Raw genomic sequence first — 18140 nt, forward strand, 5'->3', positions numbered from 1 at the left:
AGAAGACTTAAATAAATCTTAACCTTTCTGCAATATTGTTGGTGTCTTGGCCTGCATGATAAATTCTCCGACCAAATTTGCTCCACATAGGAGCCACAGAAATCCACTGATCTTTTAAGTACTTTGAGACATGCCAACTCCCATCTTCTTTTTCAAGTGCATCAATAATTGCAAAAGATGTCTTGTCGAAGTCTTCTTTCTGTTAAAAAATGGTGATATGGGTTGCATGTGTTCTTATATACAAATATGTACAACAAATGAAACAAGCAATGAAGCAGGTAATAGATAGCAGCTGTTATATACTACATTTTACATTAAAAAAATTGTAGACAGTTTTGTAGACAGTGTGTCAATAAACATTGTAATACTGATACATCTGCTTGTGTTGATTTTAGGAAAACTGGTAAATACCATCAATGACACAGTGACACTCATATTTGATCAGAATTAGTTAATTAGAGCATATAAAGTCAGGATATTTCCATGCCAAAAATCTAGCAAGTACTTAAAAAGATGTACTGTAAAGTATTCCTAATATGTCAAATTATGCTCTGTGTGAATTGAGTTGGCCAAGCTATAGTGACTGCATATTTCACTAAACTTACAATATGAACTACTTTTCAAATACAGCAATCAAAATTTTTTCCCCAGATTTTCTGCATGAGGAATTCATCTATGTTTACATAATGTTCTACCATACATATGCAGATATATCCCCAATTTTGAAGTCACCCCACGAATCTGCAAACTGTATTCTGGAAAATTCAAAAAAGACAACTTCATCTCACTTAAACCCTTTCACCACCATGGTTTGTCCCAAATCCATTGTTTTCTATGGTAAAGTTGGACCTGTACACAGGGAACTGGGGGTGAAAGGGTTAAACAAACGAGCTACCAGTATTTGTACTTACTGTAGTACATTCTTTCATTTCGTACAATGCACCAATAACGGCATTTCTTTTCCCAAGATTTGAGTGGCCTGATAAACCACCTCCTGAAGTTTTTGTTAACCAACGATAAACTGCCTGTATAAAAATGGAAAAAACATCATGGTATAATTAAAACAAGTTTAATCAATGGCATGGTGTCAGTCTCACTATCATAAAAAATACTATCTTGACCAAAAATGACAACCAGGGAGATGAGAGATCTCATATATTCGTGTGGAAAATATTTTAACAAAAAATATGAGAATAATGACCCTTAAATGTATCAATGTTATGAACTTATTGTTAAAAATCATACTGAAAATATCACTAAGCCTCTTATACAAATTACAATACAAATGAACAGTGATTTTAGAGAAGAACAAAATTGATGAAGACTTACCTGTAATACATGGAACCAGCACAGTAGAATATCTGAGTGTGGAAAGACACTCTTCAGAGCTGCTATTTCTGTTAGGTCTTTGTCAACCATAATAACCCTTTAAGAACAATAAAATAATTTTGTTGATGGTTCATTAGCTTTAACTTTAAGCATTTGACAAATTTTTCTGTAAATTTATTCTGTGGCTAATAGGCACATTAATGTACCGGTACACTTGATAGAACATGTAAAATGTGCTGAAACTGCATGTGTCCATTTGAATACATTATATCATAACAAAGAAAATGGACAAAAGGCTGTGGAGGGTGCCATCACATAAATCTCACATAACCTCTTATGTCTCTTTGTGGTGAGCTGGATTTTTGGTAAAAGTTTTATGAAAGGGTGTGTGCCTGAATATGCCTGCAGTGAATAATTTTGACAAATAAGTGCTTATGATTTTGAAAAAAATTGTGCAGCCATATTTGAGTACAAAAACCAACAAAGTAAAATAGCTGTCTGATAGCTAATTGGATTCTACGATTGCAAAATTGATTAGACATGCATATAGAAATCATAGTGTGTTGTCCATGTGCTGATAAGTAAACCTCGACATGACAAAAGGTGATGTTGGGGTTAACCAATAACATAAAAATTTGGAACACAAAATTAAAAAGTAGCAGTTGAGAAAAACATTATGTAATATGCAGCATAATTGTTTAAGCTAATAAAATAATCAAAGAATACATCCTGTAATACAGCTCACAAAAGACCCTGACTAAAGAGAAGAGTCAGCAACATTAGTGAATCACAGACTTTGTAACAGCTTAAAAAGTATCCTAGGAAAATTACTTATTTATCTGTACTGAATTCACCTTGGACAGATTGATGTAGCCTCATACAATTTAGTGAAACATCGCTCCAGAACTGCTTTGTCTTCTCTGCTAATGATGATGTATGCAGTAGGTACACCATGCCCGACACCATTCTTGACAACAACAGCATAAAATGCATATCCATAGGCTGTAATACCCCTGTACGTAGCATCTACAAATACCATACTTTTTCCATATTTAGATATTGGTCTTTCTGAAAGGGACTCATGTATACTATTTCCAATGGTTGGTTGGCAACTTTGGAGAGTGGTGATAGTGGATGATGTTTGCCTGTAGATCACTTTTCAATAATTTATCTACGCTGATGGCATCATTTTGATCAAACCTGGTTTCACTTAGGGTCTTGTTTCGAAGATACTTGACATCTGCTGGTGTGGGGTAGTACTGGCGGTTTTTCATGTCGACCTCCCCTCTACTTTGTGCCCACAGAGAGCACTTAACAACTATTTCACTGACCTGCAAATTTTGTAAGGTCCAGATCCTTATCAATTCAGTCAGCTCTGGTGATATTTTGTTAACGCGATACTCATTACTGTTAGAGATATCGTGTCCCACATGATTACTTTGCAATCTGACAACACATACCCGATGGGTACCCACTTTGGTGAAATTAAAAGATACATATGAGTTGCAGCCATTAGCACGTGTCTGATTTGCAGCTCCAGTTGATTTACCCTTTGCTTTACCTCCCCTTTCACACCTAAAATGATAGGAGGCCCCATCTGTTTGCTTCCGCAGACTTGTGTACAGCCCAAGTCCTCTCTCAGAAAGTGAAATGAGATGGTTATTGATAAACTGTTCCTCTGTTTCACTTTGTAAAGCATGAAGAGAACGCTGAATGCCAGTTGGCTCCTTACGTAGCCTCGATTCAACAACAGAGAGAACTGAAGAATACATCCTGTAAAGTGATAAATAATGGAAAAATTTCAACCTTATGAAGTGAATATCAGTGACATGTCATACTTGTACTATACTGTATCATACTGTATTATAATATTCCCACTAATGAAATCGTAGCCATACACTGCACTATGCATTATGCAGTCATATATAAGGATTGGAACTGTATAACTGCCCTAAGGGCAGCTATGATTATATTGCTGCCCTCAGGGAAGATTAGTACATAGAATAGGGAATGTATTTGTCTGCCCATAGGGCGATTGGTAGATATACGCTAAGCAATGCTGTATGATAGGAAATATATGTCTGCCCTGAGGGCAGCTCTGATACATTCTACCCTTAGGGCAGATTGTTAGATATACGCTAAGCAATGCTGTAATGATAGGAAATATATGTCTGCCCTAAGGGCAGCTCAGATATATTGCTGCCCTCAGGGCAGATTAGTAGATAGCAAAGGGAATGTATATGTCTGCCCTTAGGGAGCTCAGATATATTGCTTCCCTCAGGGCAGATTGGTAGATAGCATAGGAAATGTATGTGTCTGCCCTAAGGGCAGCTCTGATATGTTTCTGCCCTAAGGGCAGATTGGCAGATATACACTGTGCAATGCTGTGATGATAGGAAATATATGTCTGCCCTGAGGGCAGCTCTGATACATTGCTGCCCTCAGGGCAGATTAGTAGATACATGTAGCAAAGGGAATGTATATGTCTGCCCTGAGGGCAGCTTTGATACATCGCTGCCCTCAGGGCAGATTGGCAGATAGCATAGAGAATGTATTTGTCTGCCCGAAGGGCAGCTCTGACACATTGCTGCCCTTAGGGCAGATTGGTAGATATACGCTAAGCAATGCTGTAATGGTAGGAAATATATGTTTGCCCTGAGGGCAGCTCTGATACATTGCTGCCCTCAGGGCAGATTGGTAGATATACGCTAAGCATGCTGTGATGATAGGAAATATATGTCTGCCCTGAGGGCAGCTCTGATACATTGCTGCCCTCAGGGCAGATTAGTAGATAGCAAAGGGAATGTATATGTCTGCCCTGAAGGCAGCTCTGATACATTGCTGCCCTCAGGGCACATTGGGAGATAGCATAGATAATGTATTTGTCTGCCCGAAGGGCAGCTCTGACATATTGCTGCCCTTAGGGCAGATTGTTAGATATACGCTAAGCAATGCTGTAATGATAGGAAATATATGTCTGCCCTGAGGGCAGCTCTGATACATTGCTTCCCTCAGGGCAGATTGTAGATAGCATAGGAAATGTATGTGTCTGCCCTAAGGGCAGCTCTGATATGTTTTTGCCCTAAGGGCAGATTGGCAGATATACACTGTGCAATGCTGTAAAGATAGGAAAGGTTTGTCTACCCTGAGGGCAGCTCTTATTAAATTGCTTCTCTTAGGGCAGAATGTTAGATATACGCTAAGCAATGCTGTAATGATAGGAAATAATGTCTGCCCTGAGGGCAGCTCTGATACATTGCTGCCCTAAGGGCAGATTGGCAGATAGCATAGAGAATGTATTTGTCTGCCGAAGGGCAGCTCTGACACATTGCTGCCCTTAGGGCAGATTGTTAGATATATGCTAAGCAATGCTGTAATGGTAGGAAATATATGTCTGCCCTAAGGGCAGCTCAGATATATTGCTTCCCTCAGGGCAGAATGGTAGATAGCATAGGAAATGTATGTTTCTGCCCTAAGGGCAGCTCTGATATAATTCTGCCCTAAGGGCAGATTGGCAGATATACACTGTGCAATGCTGTAAAGATAGGAAAGGTTTGTCTACCCTGAGGGCAGCTCTTATTAAATTGCTTCCCTTAGGGCAAATTGTTAGATATACGCTACGCAATGCTGTAATGATAGGAAATATGTGTCTGCCCTGAGGGCAGCTCTGATACATTGCTGCCCTCAGGGCAGAATAGTAGATAGCAAAGGGAATGTATATGTCTGCCCTGAGGGCAGCTCTGATACATTGCTGCCCTCAGGGCAGATTGGCAGATGGCATAGAGAATGTATTTGTCTGCCCGTAGGGCAGCTCTGACCTATTGCTGCCCTCAGGGCAGATTAGTAGATAGCAAAGGGAATGTATATGTCTGCCCTTAGGGCAGCTCAGATATATTGCTTCCCCCAGGGCAGATTGGTAGATAGCATAGGAAATGTATGTGTCTGCCCTAAGGGCAGCTCTGATATAATTCTGCCCTAAGGGCAGATTGGCAGATATATTCTGTGCAATGCTGTAAAGATAGGAAAGGTTTGTCTACCCTGAGGGCAGCTCTTATTAAATTGCTTCTCTTAAGGTAGATTGGTTGATAGACACTAAGCAATGCTGTAATGATAATAAGTATTTGTCTGTCCTTAGGGCAGCTCTGATACATTGCTGCCCTCAGGGCAGATTTGTAGATAGCATAGGGAATGTCTTTTGTCTTTTTGTCTACCCTGAGGGCAGCTCTTATTAAATTGCTTCTCTTAAGGTAGATTGGTTGATAGACACTAAGCAATGCTGTAATGATAATAAGTATTTGTCTGCCCTTAGGGCAGCTCTGATACATTGCTGCCCTCAGGGCAGATTTGTAGATAGCATAGGGAATGTATATGTCTGCCCTGAGGGCATCTCTGATATAGTGCTGCCCTCAAGGCAGATTGGTAGATAGCATACCGGTACATGTCTGCCCTAGGGGCAGCTTGGCTATATTGCTGCCCTCAGGGCAGATTGGGAGAGTTACACTATGAAATGCTGTAATGGTAGGAAATATATGTTTGCCCTTAGGGCAGCTCAGCTATATTGCTGCCCCCGGGGCAGATTGGTAGATAGCATAGGAAATGTATATCTCTGCCCTAAGGGCAGCTCTGATATATTTTTGCCCTCAGGGCAGATTGGTAGATATACACTATGCGATGCCGTAAAACGAAAGGTTGTCTTCCCTGAGGGCAGCTCTTATTACATTGCTGCCCTCAGGGCAGATTGGTAGATATACATGCACGCTATGCAATGCTGTAATGATAGGAAATAAGCTTATATGTCTGCCCTGTGGCAGCTCTGACATAGTACTGCCCTCAGGGCAGATTGGTAGATAGCATTGAAAATGTATATGTCTGCCCCAAGGGCAGCTCTGATATATTGTTGCCCTTATGGCAGATGGGAAGATATAATGCTAAGCAATGCTGTAATGCTAGGAAATTTGTTTGCCCTGAGGGCAGCTTGGATAATTGCTGCCCTAAGGGCAGATTGGTAGAAAGCATAAAGAATGTATATGTATGCCCCAAGGGCAGCTCTGAAATATTGCTGCCCCTAGGTAGGCAGATGGGTAGATTTATGCTAAGAAATGCTGTAATAATAGGAAATATGTCTGTCCTGAGGGCAGCTCTGAAACTTGCTGCCCTAAGGATAGGCATGGATGTAAGGCTGCCCTGAGGGCAGCGCGTATATATTGTTGTCCTCAGGCAGATTGAGTTAAACTATGCAATGCTGTAATGATAGGAAATATGTTTGCCCTGAGGGCAGCTCGGATATATTGCTGCCCTTAGGTCAATTTGTAGATAGCATAGGATTCAGCTAATGTAGTGGCGGTCGCAAGCCTGCATGACTTCGTACGCGACCCAAGTATCGCGTACAAAGCGTACCAAGTCGTGTACAATGTCATCAAGCCTTGCTAGCGACCGCCGCTACAATGAATGATTGCAGCTATCCGCGATCAGGCTACGTACCATAGACGATCGATTACGAGTATACCACCATGCATGAACTAACTACGTTTTGCAAATTGGCCATGTGATCAGAGGAAACTTGTTGATTTATTATGTATTTTCAACTTGTCTTGGAAATTTGACTTACCTTCACACTTCGGTCTTTTGAAATAACACAAGCAGGCTGGGAGCGTTCTCTTACTGGGTAGGGTATGGATACGGGTATGCTCTCTGCAGCGTGTTTGGGCATTTGCCGCGCTCAGGCGGACGGGGACTACTTTCAACTAATTGGTGACGTCAATGAATGTTGTGCATATGTTGGAGCTGCCCTTAGGGCAGCGCTGCCCTGAGGTCATTTTTCAGTTGCAACTTCTGCCGTCTGCGTCGACCATGAGCGGCCATCTTGTTCGTTCGTCTGCTACGCTGTCTGTGTGTGTTACGTGCACTGAAGGTCATCGAGAAAATGGTTTTTACATGTGAAGCAGCGGAATGAGGCTCTCATTCACGGAAATTGAAACATTTAGACAAATATCCATGGATGTCAGGTATCAGATGGGTCAAATGGCCTCGTAATCGCTTAGCTTTAGCTGGTGGAGGAGGCTAATACGTCGAGAAGGTAGAAGTATCAAAGGTTCAGAAAACGATTGTGACTTTGCTAGGGACGTCTTGAAAATCTCAAACGTTCCAGACTTTGTTCACTGCATTTTGATGAAGACCAGATCGACGATTGAGGATTTTCAAAAGGAGATCCAAAATATTTTGCTTGGAATAACTGGGGGAAACCTCTGCAAACACGTTCAACATCAGCATTGACCAAGCTTAACGCAGCCAGGTCATCCAATTCAAAGGCAAATGATGCTTCGTCTGCCTGTTTAACACAGCCACCGAGTCTGAACAGTCATTGCGAAAAAATGGAATGTTACGATGTACCTGTCACGACTTCGTATTTTGGCAAGACAGTTGCGGTCGGACGTAAGTTGAAACTAAATCGCTTTTCAAACGTAGCAAATAGATTACGTGCCCCGACACAACTTCTGTGCAGCGAAGGCTTATTTTCTCCATTGCATTGTGCTATGGGTAAATTGTAATATACATCGCACATCTTGCTGACCCCAGTCATTTTGTTGATTGTGCAAAATGATAAACAAAACAATGTTGTTGTAATAGATTTAATCATTACATGAAGATGAAGAATAGTAATGCTAAATATTTTCGGATATTTATGTCTAATTATGAATTACCAAAGGAAAAAGTTTGCTTCCTACATTTTGCCAGTACTGGATTAAAAAATAGTTTACCATATATATTTCAACAGAGCTCAAGGCTAAGTGTTTGCATGGTAGTCCATGTAGACAACCATTTCCGAGAGGTAGTATTCTAAAGAAAACATCTGGAAATCTACCTTTACCTTAGCCATATGGCAAATTTAAATAATATGTCAGTTTATCAACTTCCTCAAGCCCTACAATATCAAGTGAATTTAGTTTCACCATACTACTTGTTTCAGTAATGTTGAATTTAAACATGTACATGGTGTATGAGCATGAACAGACTTTTCAAACTAAATGTATTCATGATATTCAAGAGAATTGTATTATGTAGAACATGAGGAATTTTTCTCCCAGTTGTTTATTCCTTATTTTATTGACAGGGATGAGGCCTCTTTTACAGAGTTGGGTTGGTACACCACAACCGATTGACCATGATTATCTACATAGTGCTGCACCTAACCTTGTCAGTATTGCCAGCCAAACTGATTTAACGTTGGAAGATATTGATCACCTGGAGTGTTTAGCCAAATCATCATCTCCACCAGGAGGGAACATTGTTGATGCTATCACTAAAACTGATGAGCGAGTCAACTTTTATACTGGTATCCAGTCTCGCAGTCTGCTGGAAGGTATATGTTTGTGATTTCTTAAAACTGTCATAAATATGTATTGTGCTGTCCATATGATCAAGTTTGTGTAGTTTGCAAGGATGTCACTGTCTTTTGAAATGTCAGTCTGTAAAACAGATACCAAAGTTTCATTTGGTAGGAAGTGCCATCCTACAGAGGCATAATTTTCTAAATTTTAAATTTTGTATTTGATTTTAAAGTTTGATTTGTTCTATGTGATCACAAAGATGTTCAGATTGCAAATTAAATAAAAAAGGACATGCAGGTGTAATACATCATAGAATATGCCTAAAATAGTATCAAGGAAATTTATGCTCTGTAGAATGTACTGAATGATTATACTGACTGCCTCCGTAAATGCCTGTAATTTTGTGGATATATTTCAGTGAAGATGAAAGACAAAATCCAGTTGCATGTGTAGCTAAGCTCAATCATTCTTCATGTCTTAATAAAATTTAATGTTCATGTGTAAATATTAAAGAATGTCTTGTCTTAATTTTAGGTATCTTCAACTCTGTAAAGTTTGGTATTGATTACATGAAATTTTGGCGAACTTCAGACAGTGCAAAAGAGAAGAAATACGAGCAGAACAGCAGTCGGCGCCCTGGTCGTCGTCAAGAGGTCCCTGCATACTTTCAGTTTATCATGTGTTTGATACGTATCCGACTGAATCTGCCCCTCCTTGTTTTGGCAGATTTGTTTTGTGTCAGTACCTCAACTGTTACTAAAATTACTACCACATGGGTATCATACTTGCATCAAACTATTGTTCCAGCATTGCTGATATGGCCGACTCAAGAACAGATTCGTGGATGGATGCCGTTGGAGTTTAGAAAGGAATTTCCATGTACACGAGTTTTATTAGACTGTGCAGAATTTTTTGTAGATAAGCCCAGTAATAAGAGTGAACAATACAAAACATACTCCCAATATAAAAGCCATAACACATACAAATGTCTGTTTGGAGTTTCACCATTTGGAGCCTTTACCTTTGTTAGTGATTTGTGGTCAGGGAATGTTTCTGACAAATATATAACAGAGCACAGTGGACTGGTAGAGAAAATTGAAGCAGGCTATGAAGTCATGACAGATAGGGGTTTCCAAATAGAAGATTTACTTTTAAAGCGTGATGCAACGCTTATTGTACCCCCATTTACTAGAAAATGGCATAATGGCAAAAAGAAACGGCTAAATGTAAAAGAAATTTGGAAAACCAGAAAAATTGCAAATCTGCGCATTCACATTGAACGTGCTATCTAGAGAGTCAAATGTTGGCGTATCCTTAAACATCAAATCCCTGCAAGTCTTAAGGATGTTGCATTAATGATTGTACAGCTTGTTGCAGCTTTATGTAATTCAAAGGGTCCTTTGTTCTATAGTAAGGATGAAAAGCATCTCAAGAAGTTTAAATCCAGCAAGAAAAAGCCTGTCAAATATTGTTGATGCTGAATACATATTGACATGTGTGTGTTTATCCCCATCTTACACTATTTTTGATACTGAATATTGTGTTGAGACTGACAAACAGGAACTGGCAGACCAACAGAAACAAAAATGCCTGGGTCTGTCTGTGTCTGTTTCCATGTCTGTCTGCACCTGTTTGTGTCTTTTTTATCTTTCTGTATGACCCTTGCTGAAAGATCTGCAAACCTCTGGCATTGTCTTGGTATTCTGGCTTGGTCAGCTCTGCCTGTGTCAGACATGTAAGTTAATTGCAGAACTTTCAACCAGAGTAATGCAAAAAGAATTGACAACTGAATTGATGCAAACAGATGGAAATAGACACATGTACACCAAACTTTTTGTTTCTGCTGGTCTAGTGCTCTTTCCTATCTGTCTCTCAGCCTGTCATGAATATTCAATTACAAAAATATTCTGAAATGGGGTAAACCTTTGTGCAATATGAAACCTCTTTCAGTTTTGGAGAAATTTAATCAACTCCAAGCAAAGTTAGGCATGAAAGGGTTAATGTGTACTACATTATATGCTCATTACTGTACAAGATATCCAAGATGAGATGTGTTGATAAGTTGTGAAACAAGTTCAGGTGTGATACCGCTTGGCAATTTGACAGTCCAAACAAGCATTATTTTCAAAACTGAGCAGAAAGTACATATACATGACTAAATTATACATGCATCCAAAAATGAGTCAAGGTAACACTGATAAAGCTATAGAAGTGATAAACTCAAACAACAACACAGTGGTATGCCAATAGCTTATTCACATGAAGCCTTATATCAGGTAGTGAACAAAGGAAGTACAGGCTGTGTTCAGTTTGGACAAAATTTTGACTTTGTTAATTCATCTCACATTGGAGTATTACTAATAAATGGAAAGATTTTGCAAACTTTGAGTTTATGATTGTTTGTGACACACGCTAGAATGCAAAACAAAAATAGACTTAAATGTAAAGTTATAGTAACATGTATCCATTTTGCGTTATTTCCCAAATTATTTTGATATTTCCAGTGTTCCGCTTTTCAGTACAAATTGTGTATAAAAATGTTGATGTTGTTGTGAACAACTAATTTTCAGTCCATAAATTTCAGTATGGACTGAATTCAGATATACTGGGTATTGTCTGTATTTTTACAGGTTACACTGACAAGACAAACAGTGTGTTTCAGTAAAAATGTACATTGAGTATATTTGCATTCACATGGACTGAACATTGGAATTAAAGATACTTTCAACACAAACTCTTGCATCTACAATCAATGTCTTAATGTAATTTGTCCAAGAATTAAACATTCTGTTATATAAATGTGGTGAAAGTTTGTGAAAAAACTTGAGATTAACCATGAACTCTTTTTTTCTGACATAAGGCATATCATTTTAATTTTTTTAAAGAAATTGTTCAACAGATTTTAGCTATACACTGAGGAAACAGCAAGTTTTTCCTGGAAATGTGTCTCAGTAACATTCACCTTTACAGGGCAAGGTAAACAGTAACACAATAACAACAGTATTCATTGATTCAATACAGGTGTAGAATTAAAGGGCCAGTAACTCCAACTTCTGATTAGTTTTTGTTATTTTTGTTTTAATACCAAACATAGTTATTGTTCTACTTTCCGTAGCATGTCCAAATACACACACACACTAATCATCTTGTCAACTCAGCTTGTGAATGTACAGACTGCATTGCTATTGTTGACAAGTGAATTCTGGTCTTGACTAGAATTCAAATGTAAACAAGAACAGTGCATCTTACACGTCGACACTACGTTGACAAGCAAAATAGTGTTTAAACATACTTTGGGCAGTTGAACAAGAAACCATGGTTGGTGTCAAAACAGAAACTCAAAAAAATCAAAGGTATTGGCACTCTAAGTAGCAGATGTCAGTCCTTTTGTCCTTCCAGACTTCAGTTTAATGAAGGAGAGGTGTTACCCTATCAAGAAAAAATGCTCTTGCTTTTTCTCTAAGAATATCCCATATTGCCTTATTGAAAGGGATTTTTATAACCGCTATAGCTTTCCTAGTATGAAATACCAAATCACATTGAGGCACACCAGTAACTCCCATTTGGAATTGTACTTGACTATACGACGGGGATTTCTCTTTTAGAGTCAGTCTTTCGTTTGATATATTGAAATGATAATCTGGGTCAAGCTCAGGAATTTCCCAGGGAAAAGTGTTCTGATGCTTAAAACTGCACTTAATCTCAATAACTCTTTTGGTACACATTCACAGACAGCCATGCCATCGGGAGATGCACCCATAAATGGACTATCTGGATAAATGAAAAAGCCACATTCATTAACTTTAAAATTCTTGTGCTTTTGTCCTTCCTGCATATAGTACAAATGTCTAGCCACAGTCTCATATTTCCTTCCATGTTTTACATATTTGATCGTTTCCAGGCTTGCAGCTGTGCCCATTATCTTGTCCAGTAGTGATTTTGCATGGCTTGTGTTTTTTGTAGCTCTGACAGCATCTGCTATACTAGCTGTAATTCTACCTTTGCGTACTGCCTCCCACTCTGGAGTATTCTGATAGAGATTTTGTAGATATTCATGATGACTTTGAGTTGTATTTTCAACCATATACTCAATAAAGTCATCAGATAGAGAAGACTGTTGGAACTGATGATATAGAGTCACCATGCTTGGTACAGAATTATATTGCACATCTGGAGGTGGAGAGACTAGCTTCAACAACAGAGCACCAGGGTGATCAGTCTCACAGACCTGCCAAACAGATAACATGACTATGTAATGATACACAGATAAAAACTAAGGGTCAATCTCACTAAACAGTATATGAATAAATAATTAGTTTGGTTATGGCTCTCATAGTTCTTTCTAACATTTACCACTATTTTGACCCATATTATTGGGTGTTAAAACAGTTGCAAATTTGAATTAGACAAAAATGGTTTTGTTGACATCCTCACCCTATCAGCAAGGATTGTGATCATACATTGTAATACTAGTCACCAAGGGATGAGGGACAATCTACAGCTATAGCTAAATGGCAGTATTGCAAAGAATCTCAACAAAAAGTTATTTAAAAACAAAAATGATTCAACTAATCAGACAAAGGGACAGTTGCTGTAATTTTTTTCAGCATTTCTTTTCATGTGTATCAATGATTATTTCCTGGACAACTCACTATTTTGAAATGCCAAGTATTCAGCTTATCAACACAGTCTGTTTGCATCACCTGCCATAGTTTGTGAACAACTGAAATCATGTCATGATATAAATTATACTTTGAACACTAGAAGAAACGCAGAGTTTTTGTTTACTGGTCAAATATTGTTTCTTTCCACATGATTTACTGGGCAGAACAAGAAACTATAATCTATGCATGCAGCAACAAGTTTACAAATGGCATAAAAATCCTGGAAAAAAAAGTCAGCTACATGTACTGGACCATCTCTGTGAATGCTGCCTATAATGCAATGTTTGCAAAGTAGGAATGACAATAATGTGCCATAAACTTACATGAGTCATGTGTTGGCGGATCCTTATAATATCCCCATTCTCCAATGACTTCAGTGGTCTGTAATTTGAGGGTGTTGGACCTGGCTTTTTTGGTGTTGTCTTGTCCTTGCGATAGTCAAGGTCTGTGACTACCACAGGCTGGGACTCCCTTCTTGGTCTTGACCACTCACACCTGTTATCAGTTCCAACTGCTGTATGTCTATCTGTTCTCCTGTCATTGAAGTCTGCCACGGCAAACAACAAACATGTGACATGTTTACAAGAGCCGTCATCTCTAAATGTTAGAAAATACAATATCAACAGAACTGTGAGAAAGACATATCTTGTACAGCTTACAGCTTACACGTAGGAAGTGAAAATACAGGAGATGTGACATAACTTTTTAACATGCAAAGTAACTACTTGTTAGCTGAATGTTCTTCCACTCTGAGCCGTTTACAAAAAAGGAAATGCTTCTTGATTAAAGTTATGTATTTTAATCCCATGGAATTGAAATGTGCAATCCCATGGAATTACGATGTGCAACAAAGATTTTTTGCATTAAGTATCAAATTATTTTGATGGAAGTATAGTCTTCATTCTGTTACCTGTACACCTCCATCTGACCTGTGCACTATTCAGTGGTACAGTAAGGTACACCACAATTTTCTAATACCCTGCAAATTATCATTATTCCTGCAAAGCATTTTTTTGTTGCTACAATATTTATCATAACACTGAATCTATACAATAATAATTGGTCAGCCAAACAACGTGATACTACCAACAGATCATCTCTTTCCTTCACTTGTTATTACTCTAGTAGATACACTATTACTCACTAAAGTTCAATGTGTTACTTCTATGTTTTGTTGACCATGATTTCATAACAGTTCTTCTGTTAATTACTAATTTCTTCTGTTGTGTGTAAATATTACATCTTTGGTGTTATTACTCTTCCAGACTTATTTCATCCTTTGTTTTGTTTATGACGTGTTTAGCATCGCCCTGGGCCACAAGGACAAACTCAGAAATCGTACAATAATTTTAATTGTAGTGCAAAACAAAACACAACACCTGAAGATCAGGGTCACACATTGACTACAAATTACAATTTACAAGTGCATCAGGGGAATGTTTTGCATTCTGTTATTCTACCCATTTCGACATAAACACACTGTTCAAGTAGATTTCTGTGTACAGGGCGAAAATTTTGATATGCATGGTAAATAAGATCATGAAAGCTATACTTACGCGGCTACACATGCACAGCCAGCTGAAAGTACTACTGCATTTTTTGTCATCAAAACCCATGTCTCATAGCGACCTGCAGTTTGTCTTTGCTCAGGTTTCACAGCCCCCTTTAGATAGACATAGTGGTTGTTGTTGTTAATGATGCCGATACTAACGCATTCAACATGACCGTCCTTGAACATCAGATATCCATCATCACATTTATAGTTACTTAGTCTCTCGGAAGTCCACTTGCAGTGAGAAACAATGTACGCAAAAACATCGCCCAGCGTTAGTGCAGGCGTATTCTGCAAGTCTCGGTCCCAGACAACAGCTTTGCCATTCAAATCAACACTTTTCCCATCGTCGTCCACAACAAGTCTCCGGCTTCGTTCCGATATCTCGTGATCACATTTCTCCTACACTTCATACCTTAATTCTGCCTTTTCCGCCAACTCAATTAATTCATTCTTTTTCTTTCCGCAATACGAAATTCCTCTATCACGAAGAAATTTCTGCAGCTGCTCTCGTCGCATTTGTTTAAACCTGTCCGCCATTTTTAAAAGTGGTCGACTGAGCGGGACTTTTATAACTAGCTTAGGGGGTCAAAACCTAGTTAAGGTAGCGAGAATTGGATATTATCACAAAACAAATTGACGTGCATATCTATGACATTGGTCAATGTCCTTGTACCAACTTTGAATAAAATCGGTTGAAACATGTCTGAGTTATGGCTCTGTACATGAAAAAATCGTAATAAAATGGCCGCCTGGCGGCCATATTGGATCGTATCACAAAACAAATCGACGTGCATGTGTATGACATATGAAGTAATCCTTGTACCAAGTTTGAATGAAATCGCTCCTTGCATCTCTGAGATATCTGCGTGAACGGACGGACAGACGCACGCATGCACACACGCACGCACGCACACACGCACGCACATGACCAAACCTATAAGTCCCCCCGGACGGTGTCCGTGGGGACTAAAAATCTACAAATTTTACACAACTCATTGCAACTGCCAGGCTGTAAATGTATATTTTTTGCTGTCGTTTCAGTAATTTGCATATTTACTCACAGACCCTTGAGGGTCTATGATTTATTGGTAGTTTTGGATCAAACATCAACATTTCACTTCAACGAACTGTTTCATGAAAATGTTTTGAAAAATACTGTAGTGTCAATGATATGTTTATATATATATTTTCAAATTTTTCTGACAGCAGCCTGTTGCAATATTTTGTGAAATATTTGTCAGAATAATTTGTTGACTTTCACAGTTGTGTGCATGAGTGTACAGAAACATACACAGAAACAGACATGACATTATAACATGTCAAGTCTGCAGGTGTATTTCTGGTGAAAATCCACAACTTTCCAGACTAGTTTTACACAACAGGATGCTACGGATGGGCTGAAAATGTTGAATTTTTGATGTAAAATTTAAAGATTTTGGTATTTTCAGTCAATTTTGGATCAAACATTTGAATTAATTCCTAATGTGGCTAAAATAGTTGGTGTTCACCACAAAAATATTAAAATTTTTACATTTTAAATGTTTTTTGAGATGAATCCGGCAGCAGATTTCACATCGTTCGCTACACAGATAGCCCGTTGCATCGCATTGGCAAAAACTTATCCGAAAAATTAATGACTTTTCACAGAGATGTGTGTGCGAAAACATACCTGGACATTCCAATGACATTTTTGTTTATAGCGATGCCTTGATTACATCAAAGTGAGTATAATATCCGTAGATTTCATGGATTTCATGGGGAGCGCGGACAGCGACCCACAACATAGGTCGCCACGTTTCAACTGAATGGCCAGTTCAACTGAATTCGAGTTTGACATCGTATCGCAAGAGGGCGCTATGACCAATAACGCTGTCAGAGAATTTTTTCTGGGGAAAACTTCACCAGATTACAATTTCCATGTAAAGCAAAAGGCTATGACACTTCCATAATCCTCTTTAACACAGGAATAAACTTGTTGAAAAGACTGCAGGGCAGTGTTTCTTTGATTCCAAACACTTTTTTTTTCTCTAATGACGTGTACTTTTTAGAGAGAGAGGGAGAGAAAGAGAGAGAGAGAGAGAGAGAGAGAGAGAGAGAGAACAAAATTTGAATCGTACCCAAATATCATTCGCGTGTAACTTCATGTTTCGAACTTTTTTCTGAATAAGTTTAAAATCAGCGTTGTACAATTTGAAAAAAAGAAAGCGTAAATGTTTGTTTGTTTTCAAAAACAAAGAGAGAGTGTAGATCTTACAGTCCCAATCACAGGCGTACGGAATGTTTCCTAGATCGTCGTCGGATGGGAAGTGACGGACATTGCATGCACCGTGAGCCCGAAGGCCGAACCTCGGTACTGTATTATACAGTACCGAGGTTCGGCCTTCGGCCTCACGGTGCATGCAGTGTCCGCACGCCTGTGGTCCCAATGGTCAAAAGTGCCCGTGGATTCTACCTTTGTCGTCTCTTTTGATTTCTGGTACCGGGTAATTATTTCAACTTAGGGACGATTCAGAATATACTTCCAGGGGGAGGGTGGAGGATTTTCTATTTTCTCGGTGATTTTTTTCCATGGCCCCCCCCTAGTAAATTATAGAAAAAATCTATGCCCCCCCTCATCTTTCCTGTTTTTTTTCCATGCCCCCCCCCTAATATATACATGCATGCTTATACGGTACATTATAGACATATCTAGTCTAACAAGTTGCAGGAACTGTAGGGCCTAGTGGACATTAATCGATGATATAACAAATCATTTCAGGGTTATGTGACTATAAAAAGAATGATTTGCAGGGACTGCAAGTGGCACACTTTTGGAAAGGGTAGCAATAAACATATCTGGTTGTAAATTTCTAAAGAAAAGTTAATTACTAAATATGAATACTTTTTTCGTTATGTCTCACTGATACATATGATGCACACAAAGACAAGCAAAGATGTCAGTCAGAAATGGTGAACAGAAAATCAGGGAGCAGATAATTGGCAAAGTGATATATATCTTGAAGTTTAATGGTACATCATTTGCAGATATCCAGATATTTCTGGAAAGTGAGATGTACATGTACATGCACACGTTCAGCATACATTTTCATTTGATGATGCTGAATATTTGCAGACTCACGTTGAAAGTTTTAAACATTAGGAATTAAAATTGGTGAAAGCCAACTTGTTTTTAATTTTCTCTTTTTTTTTTAATTTGGTTATCATAAAACCAAGTAGCTGCCACTGAAAGCAAAAATGCTGAGGAATATTTTAGAACATTTCTTG

The 18140-nt window shown here is 38.6% G+C and overlaps 2 protein-coding genes across 2 annotated transcripts; one reads left to right on the top strand and one right to left on the bottom strand.

The window, feature by feature from the left end:
- The first annotated feature begins 7578 nt into the window (after positions 1-7578).
- On the top strand, positions 7579-11391 carry LOC139129407 (uncharacterized). The gene is made up of 3 exons (XM_070695036.1): positions 7579-7761; positions 8441-8689; positions 9192-11391. The coding sequence occupies exons 1-3, from the start codon at positions 7701-7703 to the stop codon at positions 9947-9949; spliced, it is 1068 nt and encodes a 355-aa protein (XP_070551137.1). The 5' UTR covers positions 7579-7700; the 3' UTR covers positions 9950-11391.
- A 760-nt stretch (positions 11392-12151) lies between these two features.
- LOC139129408 (uncharacterized) lies at positions 12152-15275 on the bottom strand. Its single transcript, XM_070695039.1, has 3 exons — positions 14878-15275; positions 13645-13918; positions 12152-12885 (listed from the first exon to the last, which is right to left on the bottom strand). Exons 1-3 carry the CDS (start codon positions 15057-15059, stop codon positions 12265-12267), a joined length of 1077 nt encoding a protein of 358 aa, XP_070551140.1. The 5' UTR covers positions 15060-15275; the 3' UTR covers positions 12152-12264.
- Between the last annotated feature and the right edge of the window lie 2865 nt (positions 15276-18140).

The sequence above is a fragment of the Ptychodera flava genome, chromosome 3, assembly GCF_041260155.1.
Source record: "Ptychodera flava strain L36383 chromosome 3, AS_Pfla_20210202, whole genome shotgun sequence".
Taxonomy (NCBI): Eukaryota; Metazoa; Hemichordata; class Enteropneusta; family Ptychoderidae; genus Ptychodera; species Ptychodera flava.